Source organism: Malania oleifera, chromosome 13, assembly GCF_029873635.1.
Source record: "Malania oleifera isolate guangnan ecotype guangnan chromosome 13, ASM2987363v1, whole genome shotgun sequence".
Lineage (NCBI taxonomy): Eukaryota > Viridiplantae > Streptophyta > Magnoliopsida > Santalales > Ximeniaceae > Malania > Malania oleifera.
In genome coordinates, this window is record NC_080429.1 from 12,313,362 (window position 1) to 12,334,020 (window position 20,659).

Below are 20,659 nucleotides of genomic sequence, written 5' to 3' on the forward strand. Positions count from 1 at the left end.
ATTTTCAATAACTTCATGCTTTTAAAAACAAAAAATTCATATCCTAGCTTCTATGAAGTGGCCTGCAATTTCCTGATACAATCCCCCCAAAAGAACACACACACACATATAAAGACAAAAAACACCCTCAAATTCTAGCATGGTCATTAAATAAAAAGTATGAATTAAAAACAAATAAATTGGGTTCTCCTATTTTTAAGGTTTCTACATTTAAAAACTTCAGCATTTTCATAATTGCCATATATGATGATTTAAACTAAGGTCTGTCATGGTCAACACAAATATAGGGTCACATCGAAAATTCATTTATAATTTCAAAGAGAAATGTTAAGTGCCCACTTTTCCTATAAGTTTAAGCTTGTTGGATAAGTGGGTAAAAAGTGGGTAAAATGGAAGACCTAACCTCAATGATAAGTCTCTCCCTCTATTTATAATATATGTCAAATACAACACCAATGATCATAATACTGTTAGTAACTCACACTTACTAACATAACTCTAACACCTACTAATAGTGCTAAATGATCAAATAACCATTAACATTCTCCCTCAAGCTAGAGCATATATATGATATGCTCCTAGCTTGTTACAAATGAATTTCACACAAGCCGCTCCCAAGGCTTCAGTGAACAAATCAGCAAGCTGAAAATCAGACTTCACATGAGTGGCTGTAATTATCACACATCAACTCCGTAGGCTGAGAATGTGGAACACCCAGTTCTTTCAACTTGTTCTTGAACCAAACAAGTTCACATGTAGTGTGAGCCATAGCCTATACTCTGACTCAACACTCAACCTGGCCACCACAGTTTGTTTCTTACTCCTTCAAGAAACCAAATTACCACCAACAAAGAAACAGTAGTCAATTGTGGATCTTCAGTCAAAAGTCAATTTATCCCAATCTACATTAGTATATCCCTAAATATGAGTGTGAACCAAATCCTTATATAAGAGACCTCAACCTAATGTACCTTTGAGATATCTCAAAATGTGAATTACTGCATCCCAATGACTTGTTCTTGAAGAATCAAGCACTACCTCATAACACTTGTTGCAAAAGATATATCTAGTTGGGTGACTGTGAGATCATTCAACTTTCCAACAAGTCTCCGATACATCCTAGGTTAGGCAACAAATCACCCATATCTGGCACTAACTTACTATTGGGATCCATGGGTGTATCAACAGGTTTAGATATCAATAGCCTAGTCTCATCTAAAAGATCAAGAATATACTTTCTTTATGACAAGATTGTTCCCATACAAGATCTCAATACTTCTATACCCAAGAAGTATTTCAATGGTCCCAAATCCTTGATCCAAAATTTAGTCTAAAAGAAAAGTTTTAGATCTTGGATGCCTTAATTATCATTTCCAGTAATCACAATATCATTAGCATACACAATAAGCAAAATCTTGCCAGATGGAATATAATGATAAAATATAGAGTGATCCACCGCATGCTATTGGAGGCCAAACTCAAGTACGAAAACATTGAATCAACCAAACCATGTTCTCAAAGACTATTTTAAACTATATAATGATTTCTTGAGCCAACACACTAAGCCTGACTCCCCCTGAGCAACAAACCCAGGTACTTGCTCCACATAGACCTCTTCTTGAAGATCACCATGTAGGAAAGCATTTTTCACATCTAACCAATGTAAAGGCCAATGCCAAGTAACGTCTAAGGAAATGAACAAACATACTGAAGAAAGTTTAGGGACCGGAGAGAAATTGTCTGAATAATCCAAACCATACACTTCAGTATATCCCTTACCAACAAGCGAGCCTTCAATCAAGCCACGAGACCATTTGGATTGACCTTCAAAATATATACCCAACAACAACCAACCACAAACTTATTAGGAGGTATTGGTACCAACTCCCTAGTATCACTATCCTATAATGCATGCTTCTTTTCAATCATTTCATCCCTCCACCCAGAATGGGATAGGGCTTCAAAAATAGATTTTGGGAGAACAACAAAAGACAAAGTACTAACAATACAATAATATGAGGGTGACAAGAAATCATGACAAACAAAATTTGAGATTGGATGTTGGGTACAACTATGTTTACCTTTTCAAACAACAATGGGAGGATCAACATATTGGGAAATAGGATCATCTAATGAGGGAACTAAATGTGTAGAAGTGGAAGCTAAAGGATGTTCTCCTCCCTTGAGTCTTTGTGTGTATCCCTACAAATTGGGATGATCCAAGTGACAAGAAGGACTCAAACTGGATGAAGATGTAGGAGGATTAGGCATAGATATTAGGTTAAGATCTAGAAGGCAACGCAGAGGAAGGGACTCATTAAGGTCAACAAAACTCAAGGAATCTAAGTAGTAAGGTGCAGACTCAACAGAGATAAAGAATGGATATAAAGTAGGGCTATAACATCAATATCCATTTTCAGCATAGGAATACACTAAAAAAATACATTTGATGGCAAGAGGATCCAACTTATCCATCCCTGGAGTCAATTGATGGACAAAAGACATACAACCAAATATACAAGGAGGAAAGGAGAACAAAAGAACCTTAGGGAAGATAATTGAATATGGGATTTTACCACCAAGAACAGAAGATAGCATTTTATTCATGAGAGGGCAAACAATGAGCACGACATCACTCCAAAAAACTTTGGGAACATTCATTTGATACAATAGGGTGCAAGTAACTTCGAGAATATGTCAGTTTTTCCATTCCACGTGTAAACACAAGATTAATCTGAAAGGGGCTTTTCCCCACTTCATGCCCCCGCAATCTAACATGATAGGGTTATGATCCGATATGCATCGGGTCAAAGCCATTTGACAAGTCTGGGGTAAATTTGTTAGCCAGTGCAGAGTAATCAGGAATCTATTGAGCCTAGACATAATGGGAATGTCGTGATTATTGGCTCAGGTAAACTCAGCCCCATTAAGTGGTAAATCAATCAATTCCCATTTGGATATAAAATCAGATAAATCACTTAGGGATTGGGATATTTTAGTACAACTTGTTCTTTCATTGGGAGATCTAATCTCATTGAAGTCTCCACAAATGCACCAAGGTGACGTTTTGTTTTCCTTATGTCTTGACAATTTAGCCCAAAAGGAAGATTTCTCCGATGTGCCATGAGGACCATAAACCACTGTGTGAAGCCACTCCCAACCTGTTAGGAAATTCTGAAAGACCACTGTAATCGAGAAATTGCCTTTGATGATTTCCTTGATTTTTATTTTAGCAGAATTCCAGGCCACTAAAATGCCACCAGAAGACCCAATTGCGTTCAAGGATGCATACTCTGGTTGATTGTTTTTCCATACTGACTTCAGCTCCTGAAAGATCATACTAGAATTAGTCATATGGGTACTAAATTGAGTATTGAAGTGCTCCTTAGCATTATCACTACGAAGTATCTTGACTGGCATATCAAATTGAATCTTTATTTGAGAACAAAAGGCACAAAAGACATTAAACGACTTAGAACAATCTTTTATTAAATGCAACCAAGTCATCTTGGAGTAGTTATAGACAAATGTAACAAAGTATCAAAACCCCAATTTCGAATGACACAACTAAGACCCCAAACATCAGAATGGACGAGCATGAAAGGACTATCTGCTCCTCTGTTGACTCAAGAAGTAAAGGAAACATGATGATGCTTTTCTAATCAACAAGACTCACACTCGAGACTAGACATGGAACTCAAGGTAGGCACTAGTTGTTTAAATTTGCCCAAGGATGGATGACCAAGGTGACAATGGATTTGAAGTGGCTTAGCCGCAGTTGTGCAGGAAATGGGAGCAGAGAGCAACTCCAAATAGTAAAGTCCACAAGCCTCACGTCCTGTGCCAAATGTCTTCCTTGTCTTCAAATGCTAAATAATCACAGAATCAAGAAATAAGGTTACAAAACAATTCAGTACTTTTGTATGCATATTGACATGTGATTGAAAGGGGACTTAGGAATGTACAAAACAGAAGAAAAAGAGATGGAGGGAGTAGGATTTACTGTTCCTATCCCCTAAGTTGTGGAATCATCAGCAAGGGTTACTTGACGTAAATTTTGAGGATACTAGAGGGTAGAAAAGAAGTTGGTTACACTTATCATATAGTCAAAAACAGCAGGGTCCCTAATCCAAGGACTAGTAGGAGAGATACTAGATGACATATAAACTATAGGATTACCCTTCTGAGCAAAAGATGTAATGTGATTAGATGCTTGTTGTGATGCTTGATACTCTAAGAACCTTGAATACTCTTCCTCTGAGACAGTTATAGCACGTTGTTCACCTGAACAAAAGTGTATGACGGAAATATATTTATGGGATTTGAAGACGCCATCCCAACACACACACAACATTGATACAGCAGCAAATCAGAAATACACAGTGAACAAAATGCTCTAGGGATTCCAAAAGTGAATTTTTATACCAACCGAAACAATCACAACTGAACTTCCAGGCCAACCGAAACAAACACAAATGAGTCAACTGCTGATTCAATAACAAATGAGTCACCAACAACTGGACATAGCACTGCCACAGCCCCACAAAATCAATGTATAAACGCTGCCACTGCTCCAAGAGACTTAGACGCAGCTCCAAGTAGGGGTGAGCATTCGATCGGTATGGTTAATTCGTTTAATTAACCGAAAAAATTCGGTTAAAAAATCCCATTAACTGAACCAAACTGAAATTCCATATTAACCAAACTCAAAACGGATCAAACTGAATTTTGATTAAATCAATTAACCGATTTAATATTTTAATATATAAATAATATATATAATATATCATATATATATATATATAGTTAATATATAATATAAAAATATATATAAAATTTTAGTATATATAATACATAAATATTTTCATATATATAACATACATAATTATTAATTATTGATTTATACTATTCGATTAATTCGGTTAACTGAATATATTAAACTCAAAAACTGAATCAAAAACCGAAAACTGAAATTCAATAAAAATGAAAACCGAACCGAACTGACCGAATTTACTCGGTTAATTCAGTTAAACTGAATTATGCTCACCCCTAGCCCCAAGAAACCAACACACAGAACAGTATTAAACAGCCTCTATACATTAGCAAATCAGAAATAAACAGTGAGCAACATCCTTCTAGAATTCATGGACACCATCCCAATACACAACGTTCAACAACCGGAGCAAACCACAAACAAACACTGAACAAGATAAAAATGAATCAAGAACACAGCAATACCACTGTTTCAGACCTCAATGAACTGAATAAACATTGACCAACAGCTTCGGGCATTAGCGAACAATCATTCCCAGAATGCCGCACATGAGCAACTGAAAAAAAAATGATATCTTTGGACAAAAAAGGCGACAAACAACTTGGCATTGTGGTGTGAGGAAGGATTCAAGACATTTGGCAGGAAATCAAAGCAAAGTGGCTGCTTAAAATTATCTCAAGCGCCAGCACGTGGGATCAGCACTGCCAGCTTTCAGCCGGCACATGGAGGCTCCTCTGGCTGTGAAATTTTGCATGCTGGCAGATCAGCAGGTTCTGTGGCTTGCTATGTGGTTATTTTTGCAAAAATAGAAGGTATTTCTCGAGGTGTCAAAATGGACAGCAGCGTCAGGATTTTTCCAGCGTCTGCAGCTTCTTCCAGCAACTCCTGGACTTTGGTGATGCTGATAATCCTTCTACAGCAGGAGGTTGCAAGGTATTATGATGTTTAGGATTTGATTTAGCGGCAGTAGGTTTTAGATTGGATCTTGCTCTAATACCATGTTAAATAATTGGGTAAACTTGAAGACCTAACCTCAATGATTGGTCTCTCCCTCTATTTATAATATATGTCAAATACAATACCAATGACCATAATATCCTTACTAACTCACACTTACCAACATAACTCTGACACATACTAATAATGGTAAATGACCAAATAACCATTAACAAAGCTCTTGGGTTTGTAGGAGATAAACAAACAACAAATCACACCCATTATGGGAACAACTAATTTTTAACAAATAAAAGATAACTCAAAATAAAAATTGAAACCATGACCTCCTCACAACCATGGCCATGATACCATGTTCACATTCCCCCATACATGCAGCTAGATTGCATGTGGAGAGAGAAACAAATAATGAATAACAACAGTTACAAGGAATAAACAACTTTTAACAAATATGCAACACATGCAGGCAATAAGACTATAAAACCAGGAACTCCTGGCAACCATAGTTAAGCAACCACTTTTTCCTAAAAGATGATGTTGTTAGGTTGTGGGAGATAAACAAACAAAAATAAAATCGACTATGGGAGCATGATAACTTCAAGCAAATAAATGATAAAAATTCAACTCAAATCCTCCTGGCAACCATAGCTCCGATTCCATGAGGCATCACCACATTAGCTAGCAGCCAGGCTTTAAGGTCAATTGGTGATTTAACATGGCATGAAAGAATGCTTGCTAGGAGGTCTTGGTTTCTATTCTTGCTTTTTTTATCTTTTTCTTTTCTTTTTTTTTATAGCAAAGGAAGAGATTTCATTGATAAGAGGAGAATTTGCAAAAAGGGCAAAAAGGCTTCTCCAATCAAAGTTCTGGAAAAATATAGAAAAGACAAACTAACAAAACAAAAACTGGTTAAAAAACATAAAAATCAGAGCACAAGATTCGTCCAGTCTTGCAGAATATCCGAAAAATTATTCAATTTGTTCAAAAAAAAAATATCTTATTCCCCAAATGGCACTGTTGATCATTCTTTTCCCCTCCACAGTCCATAGCTACTTGGGTGCATGTGTAAGGGAGTGCTAAGGAATTGATTGAACATTGTTGGCCCACAACCTATTTGCTCAAGCTTTCAGGTGAAATGGTGACATGACATGAATATATTTTAGAAACCATTAGCTGACTAAACTATTTTATAAATTGTTCAATTTCTTTTACCAAGGCTTAAATATAATTATTTATATATTTAATGAAAAGATATAAAATATAATCAAAGATACCTAATTTATCACACATAAATAACTACTAAGTTTTATCTAAAAATAAACAAATAAAAAGCTTCTGTAAAATTCAAATTAATGATTGATAGACATAAACCAAATCATCCAAATTGTTATAGATAACAAACTCACCACAGAGCTTACTAGTAACAAGAATAGGTTTACAAATGGTCTTAGTACATTTTGTTCTCAAAGCTTAAAAGAATATGGTTGTTATATTTTATTGAACAAAATTATATTGAAAAAAAAAAAAATCATCACCTTACAAACTGGGACTACTAGTCCACAATCATCCATAGTTATGAAAAGATGTTTACATAATAATTATAATAGTGACCAAAATGATTCAGATATAGATACAAAGTTCAAATATAATTAAATATCCTTAATATATCAAACTAAATAATATGTGTGTGTCTCATATTAAATAACTTGTAAATTTATTAACAAAACTCCAGTAAGATTCAAAAGCATGATAAATAGTATAAACAAAATCATTCTAAATTATTCTAACCAACAGAGAAAATCTCCAGAGTTCACTTATAACATGTTAGGTTCACAAAAGTTTCCTAACACATCGCTAATCTACCCTACCAAAATACTTCATTTGAAGTCCATGGTAAAAATTAAAAAAGGTAATTTGTCCCAATATGCTAGCATTTGTTCATGACTTTAAAATAGGGGCATAACCATCTTCAAGTTGTATTGAGGCAACCAGGGTGTTTGAGCAAGACAATTGTGGCTGACATCACAAGCTCAAATAAGGTCAATCATATTTCATAAACCATAGAGAAGCACCAACATAATCTAGAAAATTTTCAGACAACAATCGCACTGATGTGATCGACCACTTCATGTTGTTGCATGGATCCCTTGTTGCCATTTGGCACCATATAAAATCTTATCCTCACTAATTGCAAGAAAAGTAAGATCTAAAACTTTCATTAAAACATTTGCATGCAACCATGTACCTCTGGTTATCAAGAAATCCACCTAAAATATCATTATTGGATTTTACTCCAAAGAAAATAAGAATCTTAAAATAACCTATTTGTAAGTGAGGAGGACTTCTATTTTTATAAAGCTTGTAGCATGAATGTGTACTATGAGCATGTTTTAAGAGGATAATGCCCATATTTTTTCACATTGTCAGGTTGCATGATTGCAGTGATGTAACCTGTTTGGTGTTTTTTGATGAAGTGTGGATGTGTCCAATTAATGTAGAAGATATCATTAAGGTTAATTTCTACGGTTCTAGGAGAAGCAAGAAGAATAAAATCTTCTAGGTGTGCTTGATTAGCTATTTTCTAGGATTTGTAGGTCCAAAAATGAGAGAATTTTTCCTCACAACTACCATCCTATTTTGCTCTGTGATAGAGTTGCATTCTTAGGCCTCACATCCATGCCTATTTTCTATTTGGAATGAATACGTAACATATTAATATCAGAAAAAAAAAATCTAAAATTACTGCTGATAAAATAGAAATATCTGATTATGGTTTTGGGGGGAGGGGAGAGAGAGGAATCAAGAGAATAAGTACTAAAAATAAGATCATCCCACCTAATTTGTTTGTGATACACAAATATGGGCATATTTAAAAACTGGGGGAGGGGGGGGGGGAGAGAGAGGAATCAAGAGAATAAGTACTAAAAATAAGATCATCCTACCTAATTTGTTTGTGATACACAAATATGGGCATATTTAAGAACTAATTGTACATTAAGTAGTAGGAGATAGTTGCCCACAATTGTGTAAATTGGCAGAAAAGGATTCATGTAGCCATTCTACTTGTACATTAAAAACTAGGAGATCATTCCCCACCTACCAGAACTTAAGGCTTGCTTTATTGTTTTTGTTGTACATTAAGAATTAGGTTGCGAAAATTTTTCAAAGAATATATTCAAATTAATCTTTCAAAACCAAATAAATAGAATGCCTTTCTTCTTAGAAAATTAACATATGTAACACTAATGCAATAGTACTGATCTTCCACCATATATATATATATATACACAAAAGCACAAGTATGGGGACCATGGTGAATCCACCAATGAATAGAAAATGCAATGGCAAGACCAAAACAGAGAAAGATACAGTCAAAAATGGTAATCGTTGTCCATGCAGCAACTAGTATGAATACCAAGAAACAACAGCACATGTATTGAATTCTACCTATGCACAGCAGAAGAGTCCGCTGAATGGCATATTGGCTTCAAATATGCATTGATCACTTCCAACAACCGATCACCCCTTTTTAAATTATGTTCACTTCCTACCAAAATCATCAAGTATTCAAAAGGCAACAGTTAGCTGCACTCTTCAATACACTACAAACAAATGTTTTGTAAATAATGATAAGGACATAACAGAAGCCCAAATGTTCCTATACTTGTGACACTCTGTGCTATTACATTAGCATCATAAAATCATAAGTTAATTATTCAACAACTGTGTTTTAGATGTTTCTGAGCAACCTGTGACATACAATATGCCATTGTACGGTTGTACCATATCTTTGCATGTGTACAAACAAACACATGTGCAGGCTAATGTCGCAGATGCAGTGACCAACATTTTCAAAAATGGTGAACCAAGCTCAGGAAATCTACCATGGTAAACAATGAAGCATTTAATGAAAATTTTCCATCAGTTACTTTAATCCATTTAATTATGATCCTTTAGGCCAAGGTTTTGCCATTTTCAAAGATGATCAACAAATACAATTATCTTCTAAAGTTCTTTATGTGAAGCTTCACAAACACTATAAACACTAGATCATAATTTCCCAAAAAGTTGCTTAATTCTTGTTCTTAGGATATCAAATAATGTTTTAACTTGCTTGTAACCTAATGAATAACTTCTTGAGGCATGACTTTTAAGCACGACCAACCAACCAAAAACAAAAAAAGCAGGAAATGTTAGAAGATTTACTAATGAAAGATTTTGGTCAATCACCATTTATATTCATTTCATGGTCTGAACAATTCTCTTCATAATTGCAGTTGAAAACTTGCCCCCCTTTACCTGAACCTTTTGATTTCTTTGAAAATGATAATCCCTCTGATACAATTTGTTGAAGAACAAATTCATCACCAATTGATTTCACAATTTGGCATGCTGACTCCTGTACCCAGGACAATACAATTGCAACAGCATAAGAATCCATGTACCAAACCTTTGGGCCCTTGTAGCCAATTTAGGGGGAAAATGGTAATCTATCCGCCCCAAGAAAGAAGAGGTTTCCGCACTTACCCGCCCAACTCCATGAACTCCACGAGAGTAATCACTACCAAGCAGAAGGGCCAGGGCAATCTGAAGATCACAAGTAATGGAGTTACCAAAGTATTAACAAAGAAGCAATTCTATCCCATTTAAATGCATAAGCAGGAACTTTAATTAATTTTAAGTGAAAAACAAACACTTGGGAACAAATAAAATGCCAAAGTAAATACTTTTGTGGACCGCTCACCATGTTACATGGCTTTAAGAAAATAAACAGTACTAGAAAGCATGTACATATGCTAATCTCAACTAGATACACAGAATGACGAAAACAAAAAAGATGCAATTCAAAAGGCTAGCCCACTAACACGCATTGGCATTATGTCCATGTTATCTCTTTAATGCGATTTTCTTAACATATAATAAGGTGGTTAAGCAAAGTTTGAGGAGAGCAGATGAATACATGAAGTAATAGTTAAATATGCAAGGGATAACCTTAAGTAGTTTTACTAAATTGCAGTGGGAGATGAGCTGATATTATGGGAAAGATTGAAAAAAATTCCAAAAATATATGAAAATAAACAAAATGGCCAAAAAATAGCAATTTTTTCAAAAAAAATTTAAAATGGAGAAAAAGAAATAGAAATAAAAAGAATTTTTTTCAAAATAAAAAAAAATAATTAATTATCTGAGTGCATGTGCAGCACCAAAACAGGGATGCTTAAATAAAAGCATTTCTGCAAATTTCTTTTATGGCATGCCCAAAACAACGTCGTTTTGGGGTCACCAGCTGTCTTCTTCTTTCCCAAGCACACCTCTGCCCTTGGTCTCCATTTCTGGAGATAAATCCAGATACCTCCTCTCCCGCACAACCTCCCTGCTTCTCTCGGCTCCCATTCAATCTCCTGTCACCCAAACAAGTTCGTGGGCCCTTCTTTTTTCCCTTCCTTCACATCACACCACCCCAAAATGGCAAACCCCCCCCCCCCTGCCTGAGAAACCTTGCCACCTGAGCCATTGCCACTCTGCCAGCCTCCCCTTTTAACCAGTAGACAAAACCACCTCTCATGGCCCTTACCCAGCCAACTCCCCTCTATAAAGCCTAGAAACACCCGAGACAAAGGAGGAGAGACCCATAGCAGAGCTAAAAACATAAAACTAACCACTCGCAATTAAACCTCCATTGGAGATTTAAGAGAAGAAGAAGAAGAAGAAGAGGGGAGGAGGTGAAGCCGAACAGCTGGTGCACCTCGCCTTACTGCAACCCCAGCAGGTAAGTCCATCTCTCTCTCTCTCTCTCTCTCAGTGTGCAGCATAACCTCACCATGGAATTATTTCTAAAAAAAAGAGAGATGGCAGTGGTAATGTAGCCAGATTACAGGTGGTGCTGTGAGGTGTTGTAATGCATGAAATGCAAAATGTTGGGTGTGAAAGTGAAATACACAGATTTATGGATATGTAATGCAAAGTCACGTGGATATGATCCATGCTTGCAAGTGGGGCAAGGAGTGCATGCATGGATTTACAGATTTGTATGTGCACTTGAAAGTGTGAGTATAAAAATGAATGCATGGACAATATGTAATGCATAGCTACGCTGAGTGTAGTGCATGCATGCTTGCTATTGTGTATAAAGGAGTGAAATGCATGGATTCATTGATTGGTGAGCAAGTGATGTATGCATGGGAGTGTAAATAAGAGAGTGAATGCTTGAATTTGTGGGGGTCATGTGCATGGCTAGGAGACTAGGAGAGAGTGCATAAGCATAGTTGGCAGCATGCATTAAGATTGCAAATTGAAGCAATGCATACGTATTGTCCCAAACATAGCATTCTTATGTTATTATTAATTATGTTTTTGGTATATTTCTTTTAAATTTTTTTTAAAAAAAAAATCGGGTATTCTAAGGTTCAGAAATTAGTGTCCAAAAATTATTAAAATCTCTATTTGCATATTTGTTCTATTATTATTTTGGGCAAAAGACACTAACCTCCCCTGAGGTTTGGCAAAAAGACAATGACCTCTCCTGAGGTTTTAAAAATTTCAGAGACCTCCCTAAGGTTCATGAGGTTTTAAAATTTTCAGGGACCTCCCCATGAAGTTTGTCAAGAAGACGCAAATCTGTCCTTGTATTTTGCAAAAAGACAAGTTTTTTATAGGAGGTCTATGTCTTTTTTTATCAAACCTCGGGGGAGTTTTGTGGCATTTTTGAAGCCTCGGCGGAGGTTTTTGTTTTTTAATCAAACCTCAAGGGGGAGAGTGTCTTTTGCCCTATTATTTTCATGTGATTTTAAGAATCCAAAAATGCTAGTATTTGTCATTGTTGAGATGTTCATCTGTTTCCTTATGCACATTATTAGCTCATACATATGTTATGGTTTAGTGCTATCTAGTTCTTGTTGTCATTATGCTAAAAATCCCACCATGTTTATATTCATTTATTTTTTTAAAAAAAATAGAATAAAGCATTTGGGGCTTGCATTCATTATTTGCATTGCCCTTTGTATCTTCTATTTCTAATTTTTGGTATCTTTGGCATCAACGTGAACCCTTGCAATTGGAAAGCATATATTGGAGATGAGGAAATGTCATCTCTCTTAAATATCTTCCACAAGGGGGGGTGACTCTTTACATTGCACAACTTTCGTGTCTTATTTTGCACTTAATTTTGTGAAAATAATATTAAATAATCCGACGATGGATCTCGAAAGTGGTGCAATGGTGTCCTTAGGATAGCCTCCACAATGACAGGTCTATTCAATATAGAAAGTTGGTAAAACAAACAAATATAAAAGAGTCATGAGTCTTGATTGATTGAATTTAAAAGGTGGTCATAGGTTCATCAAGTACCGTTCCTTAGGACGAGTGTACGGGGCTGATACCTTCTTTTAGCATAATTGTACTCTCAATCCCTACTCTGTTATGTAAACCGAGACTTCAGGTTCCCTAGACCTAGGTGTAGCCCAGTGACCAAGATATTGGTAATAATTAGGTAGGTGATCTAACCACACCTAGAAAATAACAAGTTAGTAGTGACTCCATTAAATATTTAAAAGACTCATAATATCACTTGCACTCTCTCAGTCGCCATCAAAGTCAAGGCGGCGACCTTGGCCAAGGCCGGGTGTGTAGAGGGTGTTCATACCTTCCCCTAGCATAACCGTACTCCTAAATCCTGCTCCAATTATGCAAACCAAGAATACAGGTTCCCTGGACCTAGGTTTAGCTTATTGACTAGGAAATCAGTAGTAGTTAGGTTACCTAACCACACCTAAGAAATAACAAGTTAATGGCAACTCCATTGAATATTTTAAAGACCTATAATCTCAATCGCACTCTCTCAGTCGCCATCCAAGTCAAGATGGTCCAAGCTGACCCCGGTCTGGGACGTGTCAACAAAGAAAAGGGTGAATACCAGGTTCTAGCTGTCGAAGAGTTATTCATGCTTTGATATTGTTTCTGTTTTCACTTCAACTCTTTTAAAAGTTGGTTACACGAAAAATGTTTGGAAAGAGATATCCCTACTCCCAAAAATGCAAAAAACGTGTTTCCAAAGGACTTTGCAACCATGTTACACATCTGTTTGAAAAAAAAAAAAAAAACTGAAATATAGAAACAAGGCAAAATCTGGGAAACAAAACAAATCAATGTGTTTCCAAATGCACCCCAAGCATCATCGTCAAATCTACAAATTTAAAAGATTTTATAGGGATATATTTCAAAAGAAAAGGTGGAACCAAATGAGAGATGAAAAGGAGGGACAAAAATGTCTCCATATCTACAATAATATTGATAATATGTATATATAATATATGATAACAAATACTACTACATGGTGCTTTAGAACAGCAGGGTTTTACAAAGGCAAAAGTTGACAGACAGATTTTCCAGCACTCACTTCAAGCCAGTAAAAAACTAGAATTTTCCAGGGAAATCCCATCCCCCAACCATCTTCTGTTGAAATTGTTTCACACTATAACATGAACTAAAAGTTAAAATCTTAACTTTCAAGCGTTGAAGATGTGAAGACTGGTTACAACATCGCATAGCAGACACAAGGCCACATCATATTGAAAATATCTTTAAAAGAATAGTGAGTGTACACTGCAAAAAGCAATATGTGTAATAATTAGTTGTAAGGAAATAAATTACCAGTGAATTCTTCCCAAACCCAAGTTTTTTCTCTATATCTGCCATTTCATAACAAGTAACATAACCGCCTTCCCCTATCACATTTGAAAATGGTTAGCAATATTAATACATGAAATAATCATAGAACAATTCAGGATGCAAGAAACACCCCATCAACTCACCGAGGCAGATATCTCTATATACTGTCCTTGCACCGAAAAGGAAGACATCCGAATCTGAAGAGAAACATCCATCCTGATAATTATAGTAATAATAATAATGCAAGGCTGCCCACCATTAATCTGTGATAGATATAAGATAATCCTCCAAAAATCATTTTTTTTTTTAAAAAAAAAAATTTATACTTACACATAATCCTTCTGAGTCTAACAGTGCACACTGTGCTTCAGCTTCCTCAATCCTGAATTTTGGCAGCCGAAAAAAAAAAAAAAAACAAGAAGCGACAACAATAACAGTTTTGCATTTAGTTCAGGGTTTCTCATCATGCAAATATATGACCAGAAAATCATTATATATGAATGCTTTCTCGACATATAATCTTATTTATTAATTTGGTGCCACAGTTTCTTACATTAGTAACACACTTATCAAATTCAGAGTTTACTGCATCAGAGTTTTAATTAATTTAAACACATTCCTCCAAATGCTCTTAATGCCAGAATTACAGTGAACTAACAAATAACCCCTGGAAAAATTGCAGAGGGCATGAAGAAGTTGCTTAACCAATGAAAAAAGAATCATAATATTCAACTATTTATAGCATCAAGAAGTTCCTTGACCAACAAAAAGTTTAAACATGCCATAAGCGTAAAATACTAAAATCCGCTCATGAATTAAGAAACTCACAAAAATTATCGAAACTATATGTTCTCACAATAAAAGCCGACAACAAGTAATTGAGATTAATATTTTGTTGAGTTGATTTGTTCTGCATGCAATTACCATAAATATTATATATATACATATATATTTCCAAGAAAATCTAGGTAAATTCTGCAGAATTTAAAAATGTATTTTTTTGTGTGACATGAGGGAAGAAGGTACTAAAGATAGACGTTAGATTAGCACAATTAAGGCATTAGGGTAGAAGGTACTGAAGATGGACTTTATATTAGCATAATCAAGAATGTCAAAACATAGTATTTCTCAATTTCAAGAAGTTTTAAAGGAGAGAGGATAGGAGAACAGATTTTATCCGTTCATTCACAAGATATCCATGTACAGTGCTTCTATTGATGGAGCAGAAGTAAACAAGATATCCACGTATTACCCACTGATGGAGAAGAAATACAGGTAACTTTGAAGGACGTTTTATAAATAATTATTCCATTGCCTTCAAGCATTGGAAAATTTATTAGCAATGACAGTGAAAACAAAGGTTATTTTCTTAAGGGAGGCCTAAGTGCCACCGCATTTCCATTGCTTCTACTGATTTCCACATGCAGATGGCTCATAACCTGCTCAAATTTGCTATGTACACAGCCACAATCTCTTGGACTCAAGCTGCCCAAAAAAAAATTTATTAAAAATAAATAAATTGCATTTATGGGGCAGAAGAATGCATAGAGTGGGAAGATAACATAACCTCTTCAAATAAAAAAAAATAAAAAGATCATAGAAAAGGAAAAAGAAAAAACATGAAACATCAAATCAGTAAAGCTTGTCAGTGTCACCAAAATCAAAAAGCAAGTCCCCTCAAAGAAATCAGCAGAAAAAATCCCAAACAGAAAACAAAAACCAAATTCTATCCCAGAGCAATGATAGAGTCAAAAACCTTCTTTTAAAAATTTGTCCATTCCTTTCCTCTCAAATCCCCCACAAAACAACAAAAAAGCACACACTTCCACCAAAGCCTTTGAAAGAAGCAAACAAACAAGCCTCTATCTATTCTATAGAATCCAACTCTCTTCAAAAAAATTTTAAAAAATAAAATAAAACAAATAATCTGTTACACTAACCCAAGCAAAGAAGAAGAAGAAGAGAAGAAAAGAAGAAGAGTGGGAATTAGTCTCCAAACTATCAAACACAATGAACAAACATCAGACGTGAAACCTTACGGGGCGTCCTATTCTGCATTAATTGTAGGAGTCACCTGTACTAAGGACTGCTAACAATATAAATGCCTTAACGAGGAGACTTTTCCCTTCCAAATACAATTATGAAGAGAAAAAGACCTGGAAGATCAATCAAATGATCAAAAAATATCTGCAAGAAAAAGCCCTCAAGCCGTCCAAGGCCTATACACATTGCCCAAAGATCCTCATGTCAGGACAAACAGCATCCAACAAAGAAAACAAACATGAAAGCTAGTCCATCACCCAGCATTAAGGTTCCTCCGAAAATGAAAAGATCCTAAGAAACAGAATTGCCTTAAATCAACATAAACGAAGAAATTAGAGCATATGAACCAAAGGAGCTAAAAAAGACGAGGAAAAAGAGTAGAAAAAGAGACATCTCCCACCCAAAGATCCTCTGAAAAAACAAACCCAAGAACCATCACCCACTTTATAACTAATGAAAAGGAAAAACAAAGAAAAAGTCTGCAAAATGAAACCCCAGTGACTTGCATGAGTAGCTCTGACCACCAATTCTCTTGCAAGCCAAATTTACCTTGAATCAACCTATGCCAAAGGGTTATGGAGAACCACCTATGGATACTCTAGGCAAGCATACTAAAACATTTAGAAATATGGTATTCTACTTGGTTTAAAAAATCTGATAGTTCAGGAAGTTTAGTTAATTTGTGCTTGTTTTGGATATTTTAGTTGTTTTGGAGTTTTATTTTGATATTTAATTACTTTGGGGGTTAATTTATAGTTTTCTTATTACTTTGAGGTTATTTTTTGTAATTTTTTTTAGAATTTCTTGGTTGCTATGCATATAAGCTTATGATTAATGCATATAGGCTTATGATGCGAAATTTGTTTCAAAGGTACCTAGGCTTTTGTATAGCAATGTTATCTATTAAGTATAAACCCTTAAAAAAAAAAATTACATCTCAATGTTAAACGCAGAAAATCAAAATATGCATTTTAAATTTTCTCAAATGTGGTCATCATTAAAGGAGCAAGGTAGGGTTTGCCACTTTCCAACGTACTAAACTACATGGAAGTTGGAACATTGACAAATATCATGAAGGGAAAATTAATACCAACAAGTTTTAATATTAATTCTAAAATAATTATTTATAGAAGACATAAAATTTCAAAATTCTAGAACAATACTCATGATCACCCGTCTAAGCAAGGGATCCCAAGGGTCTCGCCAAGGGCTTTTGCCTCCTTTATCATACATGAGAATTCAGATCCTGTGTTCCTTCTGAGAGAGGATACCTTGTTTGAAATCATTTCATCTCGACTAACCTGGCATAGATCAAGTAGCTGCAGTTGGTATGGGAAAAATCTTTCAAGTGAAAAAGAAAAATGATAGGAGAGGTAAAAGGAGCACAAGGTGTGTTTTGGCAGGTAGAGAAATTAGATGCCACAGAAAAAGCCCTACCTCAAATCCTGAATTTAAGCGCCGTCTGTAAGTAGATACTTTGACTGCAGGAATGGACCCATCTGCCAGTCCAGAAAGATTATTAGAAATTTAGAAGTTTTTCGTATAGCAAATAAAAATATATCTAAAAACTACTATAAATCATTATTAAGGAAAATACATGTTTTAATAGAATTACCAGAATATTCTTTAGAAGCATGCCAACAAAAAAAGCAGCATAATGAATGACACTCTCATTGTCTTCTGATATTTTCACACATATTCATGTCTACCATGTATTAGTAATTATTTTTTCCAGCAAAAAACTCTTACCAAGTCTAGAAAGCTGAAATTTAATACTAGAACAAAAAAAATATCATAATATCATAAATAAATCAAACACAATTAACATCATATTAAAGGCAAGAGTTCTCTTGGCATAACTGCTGAACAAAGAGCCAAGACATTATTAATACTACAAATATAAAATTTATGCATGATTTCTGGTTTCATGGAGTGTGGTTGTTGTCTTTTTCAGTCAGTCATAGCCGTAAATGTTTTGTACCATGTAACAGAGTCACCTATCATATTTCAGCTCTGCTTGTCACATCTATGCATCTGTGTCAGACATGCATGTCACATATACCATTCCAAGCACTGATTTCCATTATGCAAATCAATTTGAATCTACATAAAAATATTTTTTAGTGAAAAAAAAAAAAAAGTTCTGCCACATGGAGGGAGGAGCTCAGATCAACAATAAGGTTGCTCCTTTGCGACCTGTTGGTCACAGGTTTGAGTCCAAGAAAACAGCCTCTCTGCACAAAAGTTCCCAAAAAATCCAGAAAATCCAAAGACAAGGAGAAACGCAGGAAATATCTGAGAACAAAGAAGCACAGGAAAGATCCAAAGGATCATCAATGTTACATCTGCAATCAAAAGGGGCATTATGCAAAGAGGTGTCCCCAGAGAAGGAAAATAATTGAGCTGATTAGGGGAAAGGCTGCATACACTGTGACGACCATCCCCCTACCATTGCAAAGCAGGGAGCCTTGTGGTCCCGGGACGCCCTTTCTTTATTGTTTGACATGAACATTCATCAATAATAATGATCTAAGCTAGTAAGCTACATCACTAGGATTCACATTCAAGAGGGATGGGAGAATAGATAAGGCATTCTTTTCCACTTTCCCCCACCACTTTCCAAGCAAATAGCCCATTTCTCATCTCATCAATCCACCATATTTTTCTTGTTGCAAAAGAGCAGTCATCTTCAACTCGTGATTTTATATGTACAATGTGTCTTTATATCAGTAATGTCAAACATACTTGGAATGAGCCTTATCAACAGTATGTCAATTATAAACACAAGTATCAATGTCCCAACCAAGAAGCTCAATAAATTTTTTTGATCGGTAAAGATAAACTTTTATTAGCTCGGCATCAAGGGGATTCAACCCTGTAGTACAAAATGCCAACCACTCTGTACTCTGTAGAGTGCCACAAACAGCAAGAATTACATTATGATCATTCACAATGTGCCCACTATGCCAGCTGGAAACAATAGCAATCCACCACTCTTTGCAAATCTGAAGCAGCATAGCTGTATCTTTGAAGGCTCTCTTATTTATTTCTCTCCAAGCACACCAAAAGATAGTGATAGGAATGAGATTCAAAGCATTTCACTTCTTCTTGGTGTCTCCAATGCTTTTCCAAGCACAAATCTTCTCTCCCACGGAATTTGCAGTAATTCATTGATATCCAGTCAAATACAAAGCCATGCTCCACAAACTCCTTATCCAAGGGCAGCAAAGAAGAATGTGGTTAACCCATTCAGCATCAGCCATACAAATAAAACATCTATTATTCTATTTGTAACTGTAAGCCCCCTTTGTGTAGCTTGCCTAGGGTTAAAATATTACAGGTGTAGACTCCCAAACAAAAAAGGCAACCCTTGAAGGGTCCTCCAAAGATGAATCCAAGAGGAGTTTTTGCAATTTGTTCCCATTGAAGAGAGCTTGTTGTAGAGAGATCCAACAGTGAGGACACCATTTTTGTCTAAAGCCCATTTTGGTTCCTTAGGGATGTCTTGGTATTGGAAACTATAGAGATTAAGAGAGTGCATGAAGTACCCAATCTGCCACATTCCTAGTAAAAGGAACAATCCAGAAAATCCCCTGATCAGTGACTTGGAGATGATGATTAATGAGGGCATCTTTGTCACAAGACAAACTATACATGAAAGGAAAGGCAGCTCTAAGATTACTGTTGTCACGCCACACATCATGCCAAAAGTAAACATTGGCCCCATCCCCCACTTGAAATCTCATATATTGGAAAAAATAATAATAATAATCCCAACCTTTCTTGATGAATTTCCAAACTCCCACTCCATAGGGTCCTCTACTATTAATAACCATTATGCCTCAGCCCATATTTAGAAGGTATAATTTCCCATCAAAAGTGGTGTTTCTCCTTCATGAATCTCCGCAAACATTACCCAAGGAGGGCTTTGTTGAAAATGAGGAGGGAGTTTCAGCCACAGACCTCCCAAACATATGGATTGTTTAACTACTCCCCATCTAAAAAGGTGATATTTAAACTCCTCCCCTAAGCTTCCCCAGAGAAATCTTCTTTATATTCCCTCCAATCTCCTAACAACTGAGGCCTGTTAGGGAAGGAAGGACATGAAATGGACTGGAAGGTTAGTCAAAGTGCTTCCTGATGAAGGTGAGTGTGCCACCTTTTGATAAGAAATTTCTTTCCAACCAGGCAATCTCCTTCCAAACTTCTCATAATAGGGTC

General features: G+C 35.7%; 1 protein-coding gene across 4 annotated transcripts in view; it reads right to left on the reverse strand.

Annotated features, from left to right (window-relative positions):
- Window positions 1–20,659, reverse strand: part of LOC131146750 (single-strand DNA endonuclease 1) — a 46,716-nt gene that overhangs the window by 22,492 nt on the left and 3,565 nt on the right. For 3 of the 4 annotated variants that reach the window (XM_058096518.1, XM_058096521.1, XM_058096520.1), the window contains exons 3-10: window positions 17,876–17,937; window positions 17,612–17,739; window positions 14,726–14,777; window positions 14,539–14,611; window positions 14,378–14,451; window positions 10,256–10,315; window positions 9,959–10,127; window positions 9,176–9,275 (exon numbers count right to left, since the gene is read on the reverse strand). In XM_058096518.1, the coding sequence (XP_057952501.1) occupies window positions 9,176–9,275; window positions 9,959–10,127; window positions 10,256–10,315; window positions 14,378–14,451; window positions 14,539–14,611; window positions 14,726–14,777; window positions 17,612–17,739; window positions 17,876–17,937 (718 nt within the window). The remainder of the gene's footprint in view (window positions 1–9,175; window positions 9,276–9,958; window positions 10,128–10,255; window positions 10,316–14,377; window positions 14,452–14,538; window positions 14,612–14,725; window positions 14,778–17,611; window positions 17,740–17,875; window positions 17,938–20,659) is intronic. The other variant, XM_058096519.1, reaches the window with a different exon arrangement.